This window comes from Chiloscyllium punctatum, chromosome 10 (genome assembly GCF_047496795.1).
Source record: "Chiloscyllium punctatum isolate Juve2018m chromosome 10, sChiPun1.3, whole genome shotgun sequence".
NCBI lineage: Eukaryota > Metazoa > Chordata > Chondrichthyes > Orectolobiformes > Hemiscylliidae > Chiloscyllium > Chiloscyllium punctatum.
This window is the reverse complement of record NC_092748.1, coordinates 49,770,326-49,789,220: the sequence shown is the minus strand read 5'-3', so window position 1 is coordinate 49,789,220 and position 18,895 is coordinate 49,770,326. Positions and strand designations below refer to the sequence as shown.

The 18,895-nt window shown below is 39.6% G+C and overlaps 1 protein-coding gene across 9 annotated transcripts in view; it reads right to left on the bottom strand.

The window, feature by feature from the left end:
* Positions 1-3,252: 3,252 nt before the first annotated feature.
* Positions 3,253-18,895, bottom strand: part of cerkl (CERK like autophagy regulator) — a 159,811-nt gene continuing 144,168 nt past the window's right edge. For 6 of the 9 annotated variants that reach the window (XM_072579082.1, XM_072579079.1, XM_072579081.1 and 3 more), the window contains 8 exons: positions 15,902-16,057; positions 12,375-12,552; positions 11,514-11,582; positions 5,915-5,949; positions 5,711-5,819; positions 4,813-4,909; positions 4,094-4,293; positions 3,253-3,708 (listed from right to left, as the gene is read on the bottom strand). In XM_072579082.1, the coding sequence (XP_072435183.1) occupies positions 3,627-3,708; positions 4,094-4,293; positions 4,813-4,909; positions 5,711-5,819; positions 5,915-5,949; positions 11,514-11,582; positions 12,375-12,552; positions 15,902-16,057 (926 nt within the window). In that variant the 3' untranslated portion in view covers positions 3,253-3,626. The remainder of the gene's footprint in view (positions 3,709-4,093; positions 4,294-4,812; positions 4,910-5,710; positions 5,820-5,914; positions 5,950-11,513; positions 11,583-12,374; positions 12,553-15,901; positions 16,058-18,895) is intronic. The other 3 variants (XM_072579083.1, XM_072579084.1, XM_072579080.1) reach the window with 2 other exon arrangements.

Genomic DNA, 18,895 nt, shown 5'->3' with positions numbered 1-18,895 from the left:
AATGGGTGGTAAGTTGAAGGTCCAGTAGGCCCCTGCAGGTCTGGCTGAGATGCTCAGTGAACTGTTCCCTGTTTATGTTTGGTCTCCCTGATGTAGTAAACTAGTTTGAAAGAGAGGCAGGTGAACCTCTGTCTCACCTGGAAGGACTGGTGAGGCCCTGGATGGAGGTGAGGGGGTAGTGTACTGGCAGGTTTTGCATCTTTTCCGGTTGCAGGGTTCAGGGAGGTTGGTGGGTAAGAGTGGCAGAAATCAAGGACTGTCAAAAGGAACAGTCCTTGCAGAAGGCAGAGAGGGGTGAGGAGGGGAAGATGTTCTTGATGGTGGTGTCTAGTTGGAGTTGGTGGAAATGTTTAAGGAGACTAATTGGGTGGTAGATGAACACAAAGGGAACTCTGTCTTTATTGCGTTTGGCAGGGGGAGGTTTAGAGCACTGGAATTGGGAATGGAGGTGTTATGGTGGAGGGCTGTCTGGATGGCCGAGGGAGGAAAAGCACCTTGTTCGAAATAGGTGCACATGTGGGATGTTTAGGACTAGAATGTCTCCTTATCTGAGCAGATGCAGTGGAGGAATTAGGAGAACGGGATGGAGTTCTTGCAGGATACTTGGTGGGAGGAGGTGTAGTACAGTAGTTATGGGAGTCTATCGGTTTGTATTGAACATCCATCTGGAGATTATTGCCGAGATGGAAATGGAGAGGTCAAGAAAGGGAGGGAGGTGTCCGAAATGGACCAAATGAATTTGAGGGCGGGGTACAAATTGTGGACGAACTCTCTGAACTGCTCCAGTTCAGCTTGGGTGTAGGATGCGCTGATGCAGTCATCGATGTGACGGCAGAAGAGTTGGGGCACAGTGCCTGTGTAGGAATTGAAGAGGGATTGTTTGACAAAGAGGCAGGCATAATTGGGGCACATCTTTGTGCCCATGGCTGCCACCTGGATTTGAAGGAATTGGGGAGAGTTGAAGGAAATGGGAGGAGTTAAAGAAAAAGTTATTAATGATGAGGACCAGTTTGGCGAGGCAGAGGAGTACTGGACATTCGGAGTGGGTGAGGAGGATGGAGAAATTGAGGCGACCGATGTCACATCATCTGCAATAAAGATGTCTCGGGCAGGTAATAGGCCGGTGTGGGGGTGTGGGGGGGTGACCAAGTGGATGAGGAAAGCTGGAGGTGGAGAAGGGATCCTCAGGAGGAGGTTGAGAGTTTTTGTCAAAGAAGGTGACACAGAGGCAGAGGCAGTGGAAGAAGTGGTCCATGTCGTGGCAGGTCCAGAATTTGTTAAGGTGGGGGCGGAGGGGTATGAATGTGAGCCCTTTCCTGAGGACAGACCATTCAGCCTCAGAGAGTTTAAGGTTGGGGGGTATGGTAAATATGTGGCAAGGCTCGAGGCTGGGGATTTGAGGAGGTCCTGAGGTGGCTGATGGTGGGGAAGGGTGATGGCATGTGGTGGGTGAGGGTTGTATGGGGTGGGTGGAGGGGGAATGAAGCAAAGAGGGAAGGTGGTGGAGGCCGGTTATAATTACATTTAAAAGGCAGTTGGAAGGGTATATGAATAGGAAGGGTTGAGAGAGATATGTGCCAAATGCTAGCAAATGGGACTAGGTCAGATTGGGAAGTCTAGTTGAAGTGGATGAGTGGGACCAAAGGTTTCATTTCTGTGCTATATGACTATGGCTGTATAAGAAAATAATTTGCAATTTTTCCTAAAAGGTTTCAATGGCATGATCAGTGTTTCACTGATGATCTGATCACCTGATTTCCACACCATTACAACTCATTAACATGTCAACTCACCTCTTTTATGCAGATTTTGCTCCTCTCCTCTCCTAAGAAATCTGATGTAACAATGTCCAACTTGGATGGATTTGAATTGGTAGTGATAAGAGTGACCACGCCACAATCCTTGTGGAGATAAAATGTTCTATTTCGTTTTTTCCCTCTGGGCCTCCAAGTACCTTCATTAACATGTCCTTGACTGCATAACAGAAAACATACTCCTCCCTTTTTGTGCATGGAAACCAACCAGCCTCACCCTATTATTAAGGTTCATCTCAGACGAACTCACAACCATCTTCAGTCCTTCACTTTTGTGCTCAGGAATGCTTTTGACTTGCATGCTCCTGCCAGGTTGCTTTGTGAAGGTTACACAGTAATGTTATGGCGTATAATTTCATTTCTTAGCTTACTCAATTTTTGTTTACTTGGTAGCTGCCACACTATGTGGTTTGCATAGCTTTTGTGGCCTGAGCAGGATTATTAGCTATGATGGATGAGAAGTGGAGATGCTGCATACAATAATGAAGTTGGTGGACCAAGAAAACTGGTGAGGTTTTTCCTGCGATGGCAGAGTTAGAATGAGCATGAGGTAATAGAGGATGTTGCCAGCTACATTTGTGGAGCGCAGATCACTGAACCTTCTCTTGTATTCCGTCTAAACTTGGAGAAGGCATTGACCCGAGCTGCTGTGATCAGACCAGCTGTGTTTGGTATCTTACCCTTCTCTGATCATCTGCTGGGTAGATGTTGTCCTCCTCTTCACCATCCTTGAGATCCCAGTCTGGAAATCAAGGTGCCAGCTTAGTTTCCTAAGAGGACAGTGTGCAACTTAGTAAGAAAAGGAGTGCAGGAGAAAAGCAGCAGCTCAGCTAGTATCTTTAGAGAAAGAAACAGTTCACATTTTGTCCAGTGAGAGTCTTTGGAAGACTAGATTCAAAACGTGAATTGCATTCCTCTTTGCAGATACTGCTGAGCTTCTCCAGCACTTTGTTTTCATCTCAGGTTTCCAGCAGCTGCAGCATTTTAGTTTTAATCTGAGCATTCAAGCTAGATCCTGGATTGCAGCCAGGCTTAAATATTGCATCAATGTTTGAATGCCAGAAGGTCCTTGCAGTAGTGGGAATTTTGCCTCTCAACACATGATTACATGAGAAGGACATCAAAAAGGCCAAACGCATAATTAATTAATTGAGGCAAGAAGGACAACATGAGAAAAATGGCTGTAGCGGTGATGGCACAACCAGTATTAAAATACCCAAAAATAACACTTAGGTTACAATGTTCCAGTTTCTTGGCTTTCTTAAGAATTTCATTGTTGTTAATCTATATTTTGATAGTAAAGCTCCATTTTCTTAATTGCCACACATTATCTTTTTGTATTTTCATAATTAGCCATGAAGTGATGTTAGAAATCCCTATGTTAAATTCTACTGGTTTCTTACTGTAACATTCCTGTTATTTGAAGATAACCAACAGGTCATACACTGGTCCTTTTATTTTCGTGAAACATTTGAACAGTACACTGTTAGAATTTCACTGTAAACTACATGTATATCACCAATTTTGACATTAAATGAACACCGCTAATAGGAAATCTTGCAATTTTACATAAATTGATAAACGATAACATTCATAAAAGTACACTTCTCAAAACAAAATCTCAATTGTAAAATTTATACAGAAGTATGTTGTGCAAATATAGGAATTAATCAAAAGTAGTCATTTCATCTGAAAAGCCACAATAGCACAGTGATTCATTGTGGTTTTGGTCTGAAAATAATTCTGCTTCATCTCCTTAGAAAAGTTCAATGACCAATAAGCCATTCTAGGAAACTTGTGATATTATAGTCACTATAGACAGCTGCACTTTACTGTAACATCATCACATTCTTCAATATTCCTTCCGTACAGAGTAATTAGCTGTGAGTGGATCCTATGAAAGTGAAGTGAAGGAAACAATACACAAAATTCAGAAGACATTTAGTGATCCCATTCTATGCTCATCAGTATATGCCATATCAATAATGGAAGTATACATCATGAACCCTGAGAATACGAAATTCATTAATTTATTTGTTCATTAATAAATAATTGAAACTTATGAATTTAATACAATACATGCACTACTTGATTAATTTTCAGACCATAGGACTAAACTAAGTAGTCTAGCAATTATTTTTTGGTTTGATTTTTAAATGTTTTCTAGTCACAAAGTTACTCTTGAATGAAAATGTGTAAAAAATGCTGACATTCTAATGTTGATGTCAAAGTGTGGTACAGAATTCTAAATATTGCATGGGTAAATAGTTAATACTTACTTTATATTAACTTCTGAAGTTCCCTCCAATAAGTTGCCATCAACATTCCATGGACAGTTTTCCTTAAGAGAAATCACAGAGGAGTGACTTGAATGAAAATCAACATTTTTGTCAGAGGTTGTGTCTGTCCATTTGTGCTTGGTTCCTGTACGTATTTTAACTTCCTGGACTGCATATGTCTGCACAAAGGGGAAATCAAACTACAAGCAAAAAGACAATGTACAAAGGCATAAATAAATGTTCACTTAGCTTAAAAGTTAAATAAAATAGCCATTGATTATTTTTGACATAGAGGTACATCACACTGTAGTTCATAGGGAGTAAGGGCTCACTTAAAGAAATGGTTTGCAATATTGTCATTATCCAGTGCAAAACCCCAAAAAAGGTAACACATCAAATTAGAGATGATTACTGAAATCTAAATATGTTAATCTTTTGTTTAAAACGCAGACAGCTCCACAAACAACTATTGGCAAAAAGAATGGATTGTGAAATCATACAAACGAAAACATAGATTGATGAAACCTAATCTGGCTTAGGTTGTACAGCATTTTACATTAAATAACAATTTAGTGCATGGTGTGTTGTGACAGGGAATTAATCCTCCTAAGAAGGACAAAGCATGCTAACATAATTAGGAAAACTGTATAGGATTTATTTATTAAGCTACGAGAACTGATGAAGTGCATGTAACAAAAATGCCATATGTTTCAGTTTACCTGGTTCTTTAGGTTACCGTATCGTTTTAGATGTTTTATGAAGTCTGCTCGTGAACAATTTTGGACAGCAATAAGTGACATGCTTCCATTATCCAACCTAAAATAGAAAAATAAACACTTCTTAAATACTAAGAAGGAAGATTATTTTAGTTTAAATAGTGAATTAAAAACTATTACAGGAAATATTTCTGTTATGAATTGTTAATGAGTGTATAGACTATGAATTACAGCTGAAGGTATTAGTTCAGCGAGCATTAATGCTGAATGGATTATTGAGACCATTAAAATAGTGGACAGGAATGCCATGTCCATATCATACGAAAGTATTAAGTGCTTAACTGCTAATTTTGCCAACAGCAATTCCTAGTCTTTTAACAATAAAACTCAGTATTTCTTGACACATTGAAGTCAATTAATACAACACTTCATACAAAGTTATCAGTACACTTTGAGAGGATTGCCAATATAAAAACAAATTGCAAGTTTCTTATAATATTTGGTGCATTTTTGGTCAGAATAATCAATCTATAAAATTCTGATTGAGTATTGTTAATGGTTGGTGATTTTCTTTTGTCTGTAGCATTCAAGTGTTTTGAAAAAAATGGTTCATCAATTTAAGAGAAGTAGTTTATCAATTTTGCATGTTACCCACAAGTAATAGAAGCAGGTGTGAATTTCTAAAATCCGATTTACTATCCAGCCTTATCTGAACATTATCCACTGATTATTTCAACCCTGACCTCAGCAGATTCAACTGCAACCATTTAAAAATCAGGGGATTATTGCAGTGTAAGCCCTCATAAGGGTCTAGAATATCTACAATATACATATTTTTGGGAATGAATCCAAAAGGTCATAGGAAGAACAAATATTATAGGTATTGGCTTATTCCACTAACCTGGTATTAGGTGCTAGGCCTCTGGGTGCCATAGAACAGACACATGGAATAGCCATGATGCTAATATTGAGGAAATGTCCTTGTATGGTTTGCCATTTATCTTCATTATCTGGAAAGTGCCAAAACTTTATTTCTGCAGAAGGATGCTACAAAGTTATGTTCACACTTAAAATTTTAAATTTATAGATGTCTTTTAATACTCACTACATTGTTCAATAGCATTCATTTCATCTTCATTTCTGAAACAGATTGAAAAGACAAGGAATTCATCAATATCTAAAGCAAATGCATTTTGTTAGGAAAATATGACTTGCAATTTGTGTTAAGCATAGTCGTGAAGCTAACAACACTTACTATTCCAGTGAAGGAAATCTGACAGCAAAATGAACTTGTATGTATATGCATAGATAAACATAAAATTTAGAAGTTGCCATCAAGATATTCTTCACCTGCTCCCTACCAAAAAAGAACACTCTTGCGTTCCTTGCTGAAAGATTTGCCATTCAAAGAACTACAACAGCAGAAACATGTTGCACTTGGTACTGAAAGCAACTGAAACTCTCAGGACTGGTGCATTCAAGAATAATAAAAAAAATTAAACAGTGAGATAACTGATATTTTCAAATGAAAATGACAAGGTTAGAATCTCATTCTCTCAGGAAAAAAAGCAGCATTAGATATTTAGCTTTTTACTTTCTTGTACTTTTTAAAATGTCTCCTTTATTCTTTATTTCACTTTCTATATTTCATTTGAAATTTACTTTTTATTTCCTACTTTGTACTTCTAGTTTGAAATTTTCTTGCCCTAGTAATGACATTTTAATGTGATTGGTTAAGGAGATTCACTGCTGCTTGTCTCAATCATATGTGCCACATATCCACTATAGAGGGACTCATGATGGAAAATTTATTATATCAAAGAAAACCTTAGCTATCATGTCCACAGAAAGTTTACGGGCAGCTATCAACAGGTTGAATGGTATGTATAGAACTTCAACTGTTAAGAGAAATATTTGGGCCATTATCCTATGTATACTTATCTAGAATAGAAAAGCAAAAAATACTAGTATTTATAGAGTGACTTTAAAAGCCAATTCAGCATATTCAAAGTAAACAATGTCAGTTTCTAAAGATACTCTGAAACTATGCAGCTTTACCTCGCAACATCTCTCTTGATCGCTTTGAATTATGATTGGACTGTTTGTCCAAAATTCTGTACAGGATGAATAAAAATTAAATACAGGGAATGATTTTTAAATGGCAAAAATTATATACTTCAAATACTGCAATATTCAATTATTTATACTGTGACTAAAATATAATAGCGATGTGTATACCCTTTGTACAGATGAACCTTAATTATCCAAAGGATACAGGCAGGGGAGGGCATTTCATTCAGTTAATTGAATTCTGGTTAATCGAATGCCTGATAACATAGTTTAGCCAAACATCAGAACCCTGCCAGATAATCCGATATTCAGATAATCAAGTATCGGATAATTGAGGTTTGTATTATTTACTGTGTGTTTTTACATTGATTCTAGGAGGTGTATTGATGTTATTACATAGAATTGTTTTGAGGGATGTTGATGCCTTGAAACTTTGCTTGGTCAGGGTTTACAGTGGTTATGTGTTCCTCTTTATTATCTGGAATATTTGATCAACTGGCACACTCCTGGTTCCAACGGTGCCGGTTAATAAAAGATTTGCTGTATTAGAAAGAATGAGACTGATGTTACTGTCCTTGGTCCCTTCCACAGACTCCACTCCGCAACTGCTGGGTCCATCTCTCTTCCTAGAAGCAATCTGAGATGAAACCGATTTGGTTATGACATCAGTGTCACATCTGATTTGCAAATGAGTTTTCAACCACATATCTGAGCCAGTACTACGACTGATATGACTATTTCTACTTCTGTAACAACACCAGAGTCTGCCATGACTTAGCTCCTCTAATGCTGAAACTCTCATTCATGTCTATTAATTCTGACGTAGATTGGTGCCCAGTTAAGAAACACCTTAATTTTAATATTTTCATCCCTGTCTTCCAAATTTGTCCATGACCTCCTGTCTCTTGTATCCTGCAGTTTACAACTACTTGTACCTATCTAATCTGGCTTCTTAAGCATCCCTAATGATAATGACACTGATTCACTGCCTGTCATGCCTTCAGCTGCCCTTGTCCTAGTACAGGAATTCCTGTCCTAAATCCCTCTACCTCTTTATTTTCTTCCTTTAAGATTTTCACCCACACTATCACGTTTATCCATTTTTTGTTCCTCTATCTTAATACCTCTTTACTTGAATTTTGTTTTATAATGCCTCTATGTTCAAAGTGCTATAAGTTGTTATTGTTGAAGTGAAGTCACTTTCGTAATAAAGAAATGTGATATACAGCATAGAAGTCATTTATCAGAGTTCTTGTGGCATAGTAGTAGTGACCCTATCTTGAATCAAGGATACACAGGTTCAAATCCTACCTCCTCCAGAAAATGTGTAACATCATCTCTGAATAATGACTAGAAAATATCTAGACACCAGTCAACTCAGCTCCAGGATCACTCTACAGAAGTTCCTTAGGTTAATGTCCTAGGCCAAAACATCATCTGCTAATTCATGAATGATCTTCCATCATAGAATGAGAAGTGGGGATGTTCACTGATGACTGCATAGTGTTCAGCATCATTTGCAACTCTTCAGATACTAGAGTGTGTTTATGCTCAAATGGAGCAATATCTGGATAATATTCAGGTTAAATGGTAAATAACATTCATGCCATAAAAGTCCTAGGCAATGACCATTTTCAAAATGAGAGAATCTAACCTTCCCTGACATTCAATGGCCATACCATCACTGAATACCCCAACATATCAACATACTTTGGTTACTACTGACCAAAAGTTAAATATCGCTGCAAAAGTAGATTAAGGCTAGGAATCCCAATGTACTAACTTTGACTCCCCACAACCTGTCAAAAATCTACAAGGCACAAGTCAGGAATGTAAATTAGGTATTCTCTACCTGCCTGGATGTGTACAGCTCCAACAACACTCAAGGAGCTTGACATAATCCAAGACAAAGTAGCCTATTTTATTAGCACCCACATTCATTCCTTACACTACTGATGTAAAGTAGAAGTGTGCATCATCAACAAGATTCACTGTGGAAGTTCACCAAGGCCCATTAGACAGCACCTTCCAAAGCTGGGTAATAATTGAAATCATAAATGGGTTTGTCAGGATGGATGTGGAATAAATATTTCTGAACAAAGAAAATTCTACATCTCCAAAATTATGAATATATTCAATCAACTTAAATTGTCCATGCTGATGTTTATATTTCACCTCACCAGCTTCTTAGCATATCCAGTTCATTTTTCCTAGTAGCTTTTACTCCTCTAGTTTCCTTTCCAAAGCATCTAAGCTATTCGACAGAATCATTTCCTGTGATAATAAGTTCCTGATACTAACCACTTTGAGCAAATTTCTCCCCATTTCCCTATTGGATATCCCTAGTTTTGGACTTGCCCACAAATTGAAATATTCACTCCACATCCATCCCAACACTTGTGACTTCAAAGACCTCTAATCAGATCACTTCAAAATCTTCACTTTTCCAAAGGAAACCCCAACCCATTCACTTGTTCTCAACAGCTTTAAGCTCTCAGTTCTGATATCTTGTGTGTCTTTTCTGCACTACATAAAGTGCTTCTACATATTTCACTATAGTATGGAAAACAGAATTGTGCACAGTACTCTAAATGCATCCTGATCAAGGTTTAGCATTTTGAATAAGGTCATCACTCTTACATTCTGTACCCTTTAATTAAATCCAGTTGCTCCTTCAGCATTTTAAATTGATTTGCTTACACACAATACAATTGTTTTATAATTTGTTCATCAGCATCCTTAGATTTTTTTTGCTTTGTACCCCAACCAGTTTCTTACTTTCTGTCTAAAAGGCATGCTAACACAATTGTCTAACTGGCTGGTATGAGATTCAGAATAACGACAGCAGTGTAAGTTTGGTTCCTGTTCCAGCTGAGGTAAGATTTAGGATCAGATTCCTTGTTCTGCCCTTTAAAGTGGATGACAACAGTAAACCATCGTTACGGAAAAACAATTCAGAAATGGCTAAGGGTAAAGCGTCAGCAAGCAATAGCTAAGGACCTCCACTTGGGGGAGAGCACTCATTAATGCACTGATAATTCTATCTTTCCTAACAAAGTACATCATCCTACATTTGTTTTTGTTAACTTGCCACTTAACTGATAAGGCTGCAATTTTATTAATATTTGCATGCCTTATGTTGTCCTCATCTTTAGTGTTTTCTATTACCTCCACAGCCCAAGTTTCAGATTTGGTGCTGAGTTTCTGGTTTCCAAGTTCAAATCATTAGTATAAGTCTGAATCCATTCTTATCTATTCTCTACTGAAAATAACTATAGTTGCATGAGCTTTTCTCCACAGTGTAGACCCTTTAGGCCTAGATTCATCCTGGTAACCAGCACAACCAAAGGTGTTTAAAGTAACTAAAACTGCAAGACAAATTTCAGGCTCAGATCCACTTCTTTCTGTTGCATGTTGATATAACTTTGAGTTATAACTCATAAGACCATGGGCAATAATCAACAAGAAAGAATTAATCATTTTCTCTTGATTGTCAAACAAATTACTCCAGCTGAATCCCTTTCGTCTCGCCTTTTCTTATATTTTGTGTCTTCTATTGTGAAGACAGAAACAAAATATTTGTTTAACTTCTCTATTATTTCTTTATTAGTAGTATAATTTCTCCTGTCTCAGCATCTAAGTGACACATGTTTACTTTCATTATTCTATTGCTTCTTACAAATGTTTAGAAATTTAAGGTAATCTTTTGGTTTCTAAAGTTGCACCAATACGAAGACTTATTGCCAAGAAGACTAATATAATAGGCTTCTTCTTTTGCTGAAAAAACTCTTTTGATGGCTATGAATGCATTTAGCTAACTTTTTTCTCCATTTTTTTTCCCTTGACTTTACCTTATTCAGTGAAAGAATATTATTTATTGTTTCCTGTTAATCTGCTTGTATTTACCTGAAGTTGCTGCACTATGCTCTTAAACTTTCTCTTTAGATTTATATATTTCCACTTTTACCTGAAATATCCACACCTTTCTTGTGCTACCATTTATTATATGATTCACTAAGACATTACTCCCAGATGATTTTGTCAGATTATACTTTTCTCAGTGCTGTGAATTGACACTCTTCCACACTCTTTCAAATATGCACTCAACTTCTTGATCTGCTTGACATAATGTTAATTTATATTTGCCTCAGGTAGTAATACAGAGATTGTTATGTATGAAGTACTGCTTATTATACTGGAACACCAACTTCTCAAATCCTTACAGTAGAACCTCATTCCTCGTTCAACTTATAGCCTTGGTTTTTGCATGAACCACAGCAATCAAATGATCTGCCATCTGCTCTATGTTCTTTAGTTGTCAAGTGAAACCTGTTTTTAATTGTGGGCTTAGGCAAGGAACACAATGTTTAGAATTCCTGATCATTGCTACAGCGAATAGTATCCATTCCTCTCACTATACTGTCCCCATCATTACCACATTTCTTTGCATTCCCCACTGCTATCCTAAGAAGTCCTTCCATCCTGCAGTTGGGTGACTTTGACTGGGATGAATGAAGCTTCTACAGATAGATCATTAGGTTTATGAAGAAGGTTAAATTAACATGTTATCTAAAATAATTCAGTTAACTGAAACTTGAATAGTTAATTAGCAAACTAAACTGTTTATAACCTACCTTTTGTCTTCCTGGTCTACCGCATAAACATTTTCTGATGGTAGAAAGGATAGTTCACAATTCTCAGGCCTAAAGACATGAAAAGTTATGAGTTCAAAAATTGTTTTTGTTAAAATTCACAGGAAATGTTCATGTGTCACAGTAAAATTATGGGGGATGTGTAGTAATTTTCTAACAAATTAACACAAAATCTACAGTATTGTGTAAAATTTTGGCCTTGTTATGAGAGAAAGGACATACATGCAATACAAACGGTTGTGAGAAGAATCACTTGACTGATTTATAAGATGAAGGGATTATCTTATGAAGAAGATGGATAAGTTGGGTCATATCCATTGGACATTCAAAGTGTTGATCTTACTGAAGCATAAAAGAATCGGAGGGGACTTGATAGTATGGATGGTGAAAGGATATTTTCCCCGTGAGAAAGATTGTAATAAAAAGATACAGTTTAAACATAAGGAGTCTCCCATTTAATACAGAGACGAGAAGTTTTTTTTCAAGAGTTTCTCAGCTTGTGGAACACTCCTTTTATAGAATGGTAGGGGGCAAGGTCATTATATAATTTTTGGGTTGAGTTAGACAGGTTTTTGACTGATGAGGGAGCTAAAAGTTAGCTGAGATATATAGGCAAACTGACTTGAAGTCACAATCAGATTAGTCATGATCTCATTGAATGGCAGAGCAGTTTTGAAGGACTGAATATTTATTCCTGCTCCTAATTCATATATTTGTCAGTTTGTAACTGGGCTAAATTTCTCTGTAGGAAAAACCAACTTGGAGCTAAATGTTCCCTTTTTTAATGTATATATTGACTAAGGAGGACAAATGTCTTCTTGGATAAAAGGTCATTTTTCTTACTTAAGATTTGTCAGTGTTTTGATAACAGCAAACTCTCTCCGCTGGGTGGAAGGCATCCAACGATGCTTTTCTGCTAAGGCCAGGGTTCTTCCACCAAAGCCAAGCATAGCTGTGAAACCAAATTGAAGTAGCCTGTTGTGACTACAAAAGGTACAAACATCTACTTTTTGGAAGTTACCTAAAACACAAGAGGACGCCAAGAATAAAAAAGACAGTTAAAATTCAACCACAACAAAGATCTGTTCTGTCATTCTACACCATCAAATCAAAATGATACAGAAATGTACTGGCATAAAAACACCTGACTTCACAACAAAATATCAAACATCCTCAAAATAAGAGAAAACATGGAAGTACTATATTAGCATCATTGCATATAAAAGGAAAAGAATGAAGCTAGACTTTTATAAATTACTAACTATGACCCAGTTAGAATATTGTGTTCAATTCTGGATGCCAAAACTTGGAAAGGATTTTGATACCTCAGAGATGGTACTGTAAGGCATGGCAGAAGAGCTCAAGGCCTTAGTGTGCTCCTCCTGCTTTATGTGGGAATCCAGGTGTATTTCCAGCACCCAGGACTAGCATGTGTGCAGGAAGTGTCTCCAAATGCAGTTCGTGGAGGCCTGAGGTTTGCAACAGGAGAGGTGGCTGGGGACACTCGAGCATCTGCAAAGCTGAAGTAATCGTGGATAGCAGGTATATGGGTGGTGGTGATCCTGCAGGCATTGACTTCACAGGCAGAAAGGGAATGGGTGACCGCCAGGCAAAGTAAGAGGTCTAGGCAGGCCATGCAGCAATCCTCTGTGGCCATTCCTCTAGAAAAACAGGTATAACCTTTTATTTACTGTTCAGTAAAATATCCTCTTAAGTGAAAATAGCAACAGCCAATGTTTGCTCTGCTGCAAAGGGAGGAGCAAAAGTGTGGAAAGACAATAGTCATGGAAGATTCAATTGTAAGAAGAATGGATGGATGTGCCCATGGCCACAAATTAAATTCCAGGATGGTTTGTTCCCTCCCTGGTCAAGCAGCTACAGGGCATCCTGGAGAGGGAGGGTGAATTGGCAGTGACTGGTACAGATTAGTAACAATTACATAAGTTTTTTTAAAACAAAGATAAGGTCCTGTAGTAATTGGAACCAGGTGAATCTTGCTGACTACAAGATCCTTGATTAGGGTTGTTAACCTTAGCCAATCAGAAAAGCTGACCAACAGAACCAGAAAAACTATACCGTCCTTGGTAGAATAGTGGTTAGTATCACTGCCTGTCATGCGGGCGACCAGGGTTCAATTTCCTGCTGGGAAGGACCTGACTATTTTGGGTTCAAGTGGTGCAGTGGTAGTGTCCCTACCTGTGAGCCAGGAGGCCTGGATTCAAGTCCCACTTGATCCAGTGGTGCGTGATACCATCTCTGAACAGGTTGATTTTAAAAATATATATAGAACCACGAGAGTTTAAAAAAATATATAACTAGGAGATTCTAAATCTCCTCAGTTCAGAAAGTTTTATATATATATAAAAACCAGGAAATTTAAAATCTCCAAAGAAAAAAAATATAACCAGGAGATTAGAATCTCCTCAGTTCAGGGGACTGACTCTAAGCAGTGTACTGTACTCAAATGTATAAAGGATGACTTGGTGATGGGATACTAACATCTGTACAGTTATTTCAGTGGTGACAGGAGAAAACAGTATGTTGCTGAAGAACATTTGCTTGCAACAGTCATCTTGGAGCTGGGGTAAGCATTTCTGGCAACATTTGGGAAGATGGACTCCTTCAATCCTGCTGACAAAGACTGGGCCCATTATGTGCAAAGAATGCAATATATTTTCTAAGCAAATGATATTGGGGCAGATGAAAAGCAATGAGTAATTCATCTGACTGCAGACCCGCACCATTTTCAGTTATAAGGGGCTTAACTCTCCCAGAGGCACCAGACACTAAAGCCTTCCAAAGTTGATGGAATTGGTTAAGGAATATTACAACCCAAGCCGCCTCTAATTCTGAGATGCTATCGGCTTTATACAGCTGTTAGAGAACCGGGGGAATCCGTATTGGCATTTTTGACGAGTTTGGGATGACTGTCAAAGGCATGTGTTTTTGGGTTAACCCTGAATGAGATGCTGAGACACTGTTTGGTATATGGCATTAATGACATAACCGTGCAGAAGCACCTACCAGTTGAAATCCACTGGACTTCAAACACATGCTACTGCTGTCGTCGTTAGAAAATGTGGCAAGTAGAGCATGGAAGCTATAGAACATTCCAATGGAAGTAGACTCCCTCACCTCTCGAACTGAGCTTGAGGAACGTCACTTGAGTGTAGGCAATTGCACAGTCTCATGCAGCACATATCCTGTGCAGAGGGACCCTAGCAGAACATCACAATAAAGCTGAACCTTGGCCAAGTGGTTAAAAAGTTCTTCAGGATTTGGCTGGGCAAGCCATTGTAGTTGCTGTCAGAATGTGGACTCAAGACAGCAAAGGAGTCCTAAAAGGCCTGACTTCAGTAAGAAAATTCATAGGCTGGTACCAGGTGTATGCACACCCAGGAAAGTCTCCCACATGTGGGTAAGAAAAATTAAATTGCTTCGTGACATCTACATCAGAACAGATTAAAATTAATGTTTGGTTAAATGGTCACCTAGTTCCCATGGAGGTTGATACTGGCACAGCTGTATAAAAGGTTGCAGAACCTGTCTTTAACAAGATTCGCTTGAGATTTCGGATCTTAAATTTGCACAAGACCTCAGCCAGTCCGAGACCATGCATTGGGGAGCCATTGCAGATGAAGGGTATGACTTCAGTTCTGGTCTCCTTTGAGCAGTTGGTGCAGTTACCAGTGATTGTAATAAAAGGCTCAGGCCCAAGCCTATTGCAGTGGAATTGGTTGATAAAGATTCGGCTAGATTGGTTCAACATTTTTCGATTAAAAAATGACTGCCTCTTTAAAGCCCTAGTGAAATACCCAGGAATATTTCAGGAAGGGCTGGGACTATCAAAGGGATCAAAACCACTTTATATGTTGACCAGGAATTAATTCTGAGATTTTGCAAGGCCCGCCTGGTGCCATTTGCTTTGCGTACGAAAGTAGCGATGGAAATCAGAAGGCTTGTGAGCAAAGGAATTTTCAAACCAGTGCAGTTGTTCTGATTGTGAAGCCTGATGGCTTAGTTTGCCTTTGTGAGGATTGGAAGCAAATGGTAAAATGCTTCTTGAAGCTGGATAAATACCCAAACCCTCACTTGGCGGACTTGTACACAAAATTGGCAGGGTTGGGGAGGCGGGGTGGGGGGGGGGGGGGGGCTATCCTTTTCGAAGCTGAACATGAGCCATGCCCATCTGCAATTGTAACTGGATGAGGAGTCCCAGAAGTACGCTACCACTAATACCCATAAATGTTTTTATCAATATACAAGATTGCCATTTGGGAGATCATCAGACTGTGACCTTTTCCAGTGGACCATGGAGGAGAACATTTTACAAGGGCTACCCTAAACTGCCAAATATCTGGATGACTTACTAATAACAGGGAAGACCAATAAAGAACACTTGGAGAACTTGGACGTAGTGCTTAAATGTTTCTCCCAGCTGGCGTATGTATTAGAAGGGAGTAGTGTGTGTTCTGGCCACCCAAGTGACCTACTTGGGTTACAGAGTTGGCAAAACTGGGTTACACCTGTTGGAAGATAAAGCGAAAATGATCAAAGTAGCCCAGGCTCCCACATCTCTAATGGAGCTTAGGTCTTTCATTAAGTGAGTGAATTTTTATGGAAAATTCATATATAACCTTGACTCCATCTTGGCACCCTTACACCTGCTGTTGAAAAAGGGGTCAGCCTTGGAAATGGTCGCTTAAGCATGATATAGCCTTTAGGGAAGTTGAAAAGCAGCAATTGTCATCTAAGGTGTTGGCCCAATACGATCGGAAGCAAAAGGTAGTGCTGACATGCAATGCCTCTCCGTACAGTATCAGGGTAGTGTTGGCTTACTGGTGGCCTAATGGAGAGGAAAGTCTAATAGCATATGCTTCCCAGACTTTGGCTGATGCTGAACACAAATATGCCCAGAGAGAGAAGGTAGGTTTGGCGGACATCTTTGGTGTGAGGAAGTTTCGATATCTTTTCTGGACAGAAATATGTCGTAATAATTGATCACAAACCCCTGCTAGGGCTACTGAAAGATGATAGAGGTGGTGCTGCCCATAGCTTCCTGTAGAGTTCAGCGTTGGGCCTTTAATCTCAGTACATACAAGTTAGAACACAGTCCAGGAAGCCAAGTGGTTAATGCAGATGCCTTGAGCTGCCTCCTACTGGCAGATTCTCCACCTGTGGTGCCTTCCCCAGAAGGTCCATTTTAGTTTTAAAATTGCTGGACATCCTTCCAGTCACCACTGACAATATTTGAATGTGGACGCAAAAAGATCCTTGAGGTAAAAACAATGACTGCAGATGCTGGAAACCAGATTCTGGATTAGTGGTGCTGGAAGAGCACCGCAATTCAGGCAGCATCCAAGTAGCTTTTTGAAGCTACTTGGAATGCTGCCTGAACTGCTGTGCTCTTCCAGCACCACTAATCCACAAAAAGATCCTGCCCTAGTGAAACTAAAATATCTGATAGTAATGAGGGAAATAGAATGGCCATCGCAAACAGGACTGAATCCTTTCTGGACCCAGCTAGATCAGATCACCATACAGGACAACTTATTGCAATGGGGAGCAAAGGTGACTGTCCCAAGTAAAGGTCACCACCAGATACTGGCCAAACTCCACAAGAGTCATACAGGTGTTTCCAAGATGAAGCTGCTAGCAAGAAGCTATGTCTGGTGGTCAGGTTTGGATGCCGACATAGCTGCATTGGGGGGCAGTGCCCAGGGGACAAAACCTGACATAAGCAGTGGCCCCACATCTGTAGGAATGGCTGCGTAACCATGGACCATGCCAGTCATTTCATGGGCTCAATGTTCCTGGTCATTGTGGATGCCTATAAAAATGTGGATGTGCATAAAGTCCATTCAACAAACTCAGGGATGATGATTGAGAAGCTGCAAGCATTGTTTGCAATACACGGGCACCCAGACGGATTGGTCATGGACAATGGGACATCATTTACCAGCAGTGAATCTGAATATTTCCTGAAGTCAAATGGCATTTGGCACATCAGCACAGCTCCATAACATTTATCATTCAATGATCTGGTGGAAAGTGCAGTCCAAATGTTGAAGACAGGATTAAAGAAGCAGCATACAGCACTACTTGATACCAAACTGTACCAGTTCCTGTTTGATTACAGAACCACCCCACACATAACAACAAAGATAACTCCGTCAGAGTTGCTGTTGGAGAGAAGACTCTGCACCAGGTTAAACCTGATATTCCCAGACCTGGTGGATGGGCGGGGGTGAAACGGCAGCTGGAACGTCATGGCAGGCCATATGCCTCCTCTAAGTAAAAGAGGATTTAATTCAGGGGATGAAGTTTGCTGATGGAAATGACCCTGTATGAGTACAAAGTCAGGTTGATGCGAAGTCAGGTCCTGTCACTTAGAAAGTTCGGGTAGGTAATACAGTCCTGAACAAACACGTGGATCACCTGAAAGCTGTTACCTTGCAAATGGGACAGGAGCAAAACATATCTGGCCTCTTTGAACAGCCAGAGGGCCTGTCAGAAAAGTAGGTTTTTCAGTCTCCGTCTAGTGTCGAGAAAACCTCAGAGTCAGAGATGGATGCAGCCACGATACTGTTATTGCCGTAAGAGGAGGAAATCCTCTCAAGGCACTCCAGATGCAAGAGACAGGCTATGGTTCGTTATACGCCATTCATGTCAGATAAACCAGACCTAGGGCGAAAACGATGCAAGAGAGAGACCAGGCTACATCCCCAGATTTGGCGAGGTAAGGGATGTAGTGATTGGAGCCAGCTGGATCGTATTGACTATGAGATCCTGGTGGAGATGATTTAGAGAACATGTTGACATGCGAGAGGTCCCGTGTTCAAATCCGGGACTAGCCCTCATTTCTTATACCCAGGAGATTTAGAATCACCTCAGTTCAGGGGACTGACTCCGAGCTGGCTGGCTATAGCCAGTGTACTATGCATATGTAAATAAAAGGTTGCCTTGATTGTGGGTATGTTCGCCAAGGAATTTGATTTGCAGATGTTTTGTATCCTGTCTAGGTGACACCTTCAGTGTTTTGGAGCCTCCTGTAAAGCGCTGCTGTACTGTCTCTTCAGGAATTTATTTGGTTCTGTTCCTGTTGCTCGATGTAGTGGCTGGTATATTGGGTCCAGGTCTGTGGTTTTGTTGATGGAGTCCATGGATGAGTGCCATGCCTCTAGAAATTCTCTGGCTGTCCTCTGTTTAGCTTGTGCTATGATTGTTGTGTTATGCCAATTGAATTTGTAGTCCTCGTCATCTATGTGTATGGCTACTAGGGACATCTGGTCGTGGCATTTAGTGGCTAGCTAGTGTTTGTGGATGCGGATTGCTAATTGTTTGTGTGTTTGTCTTATATGGTG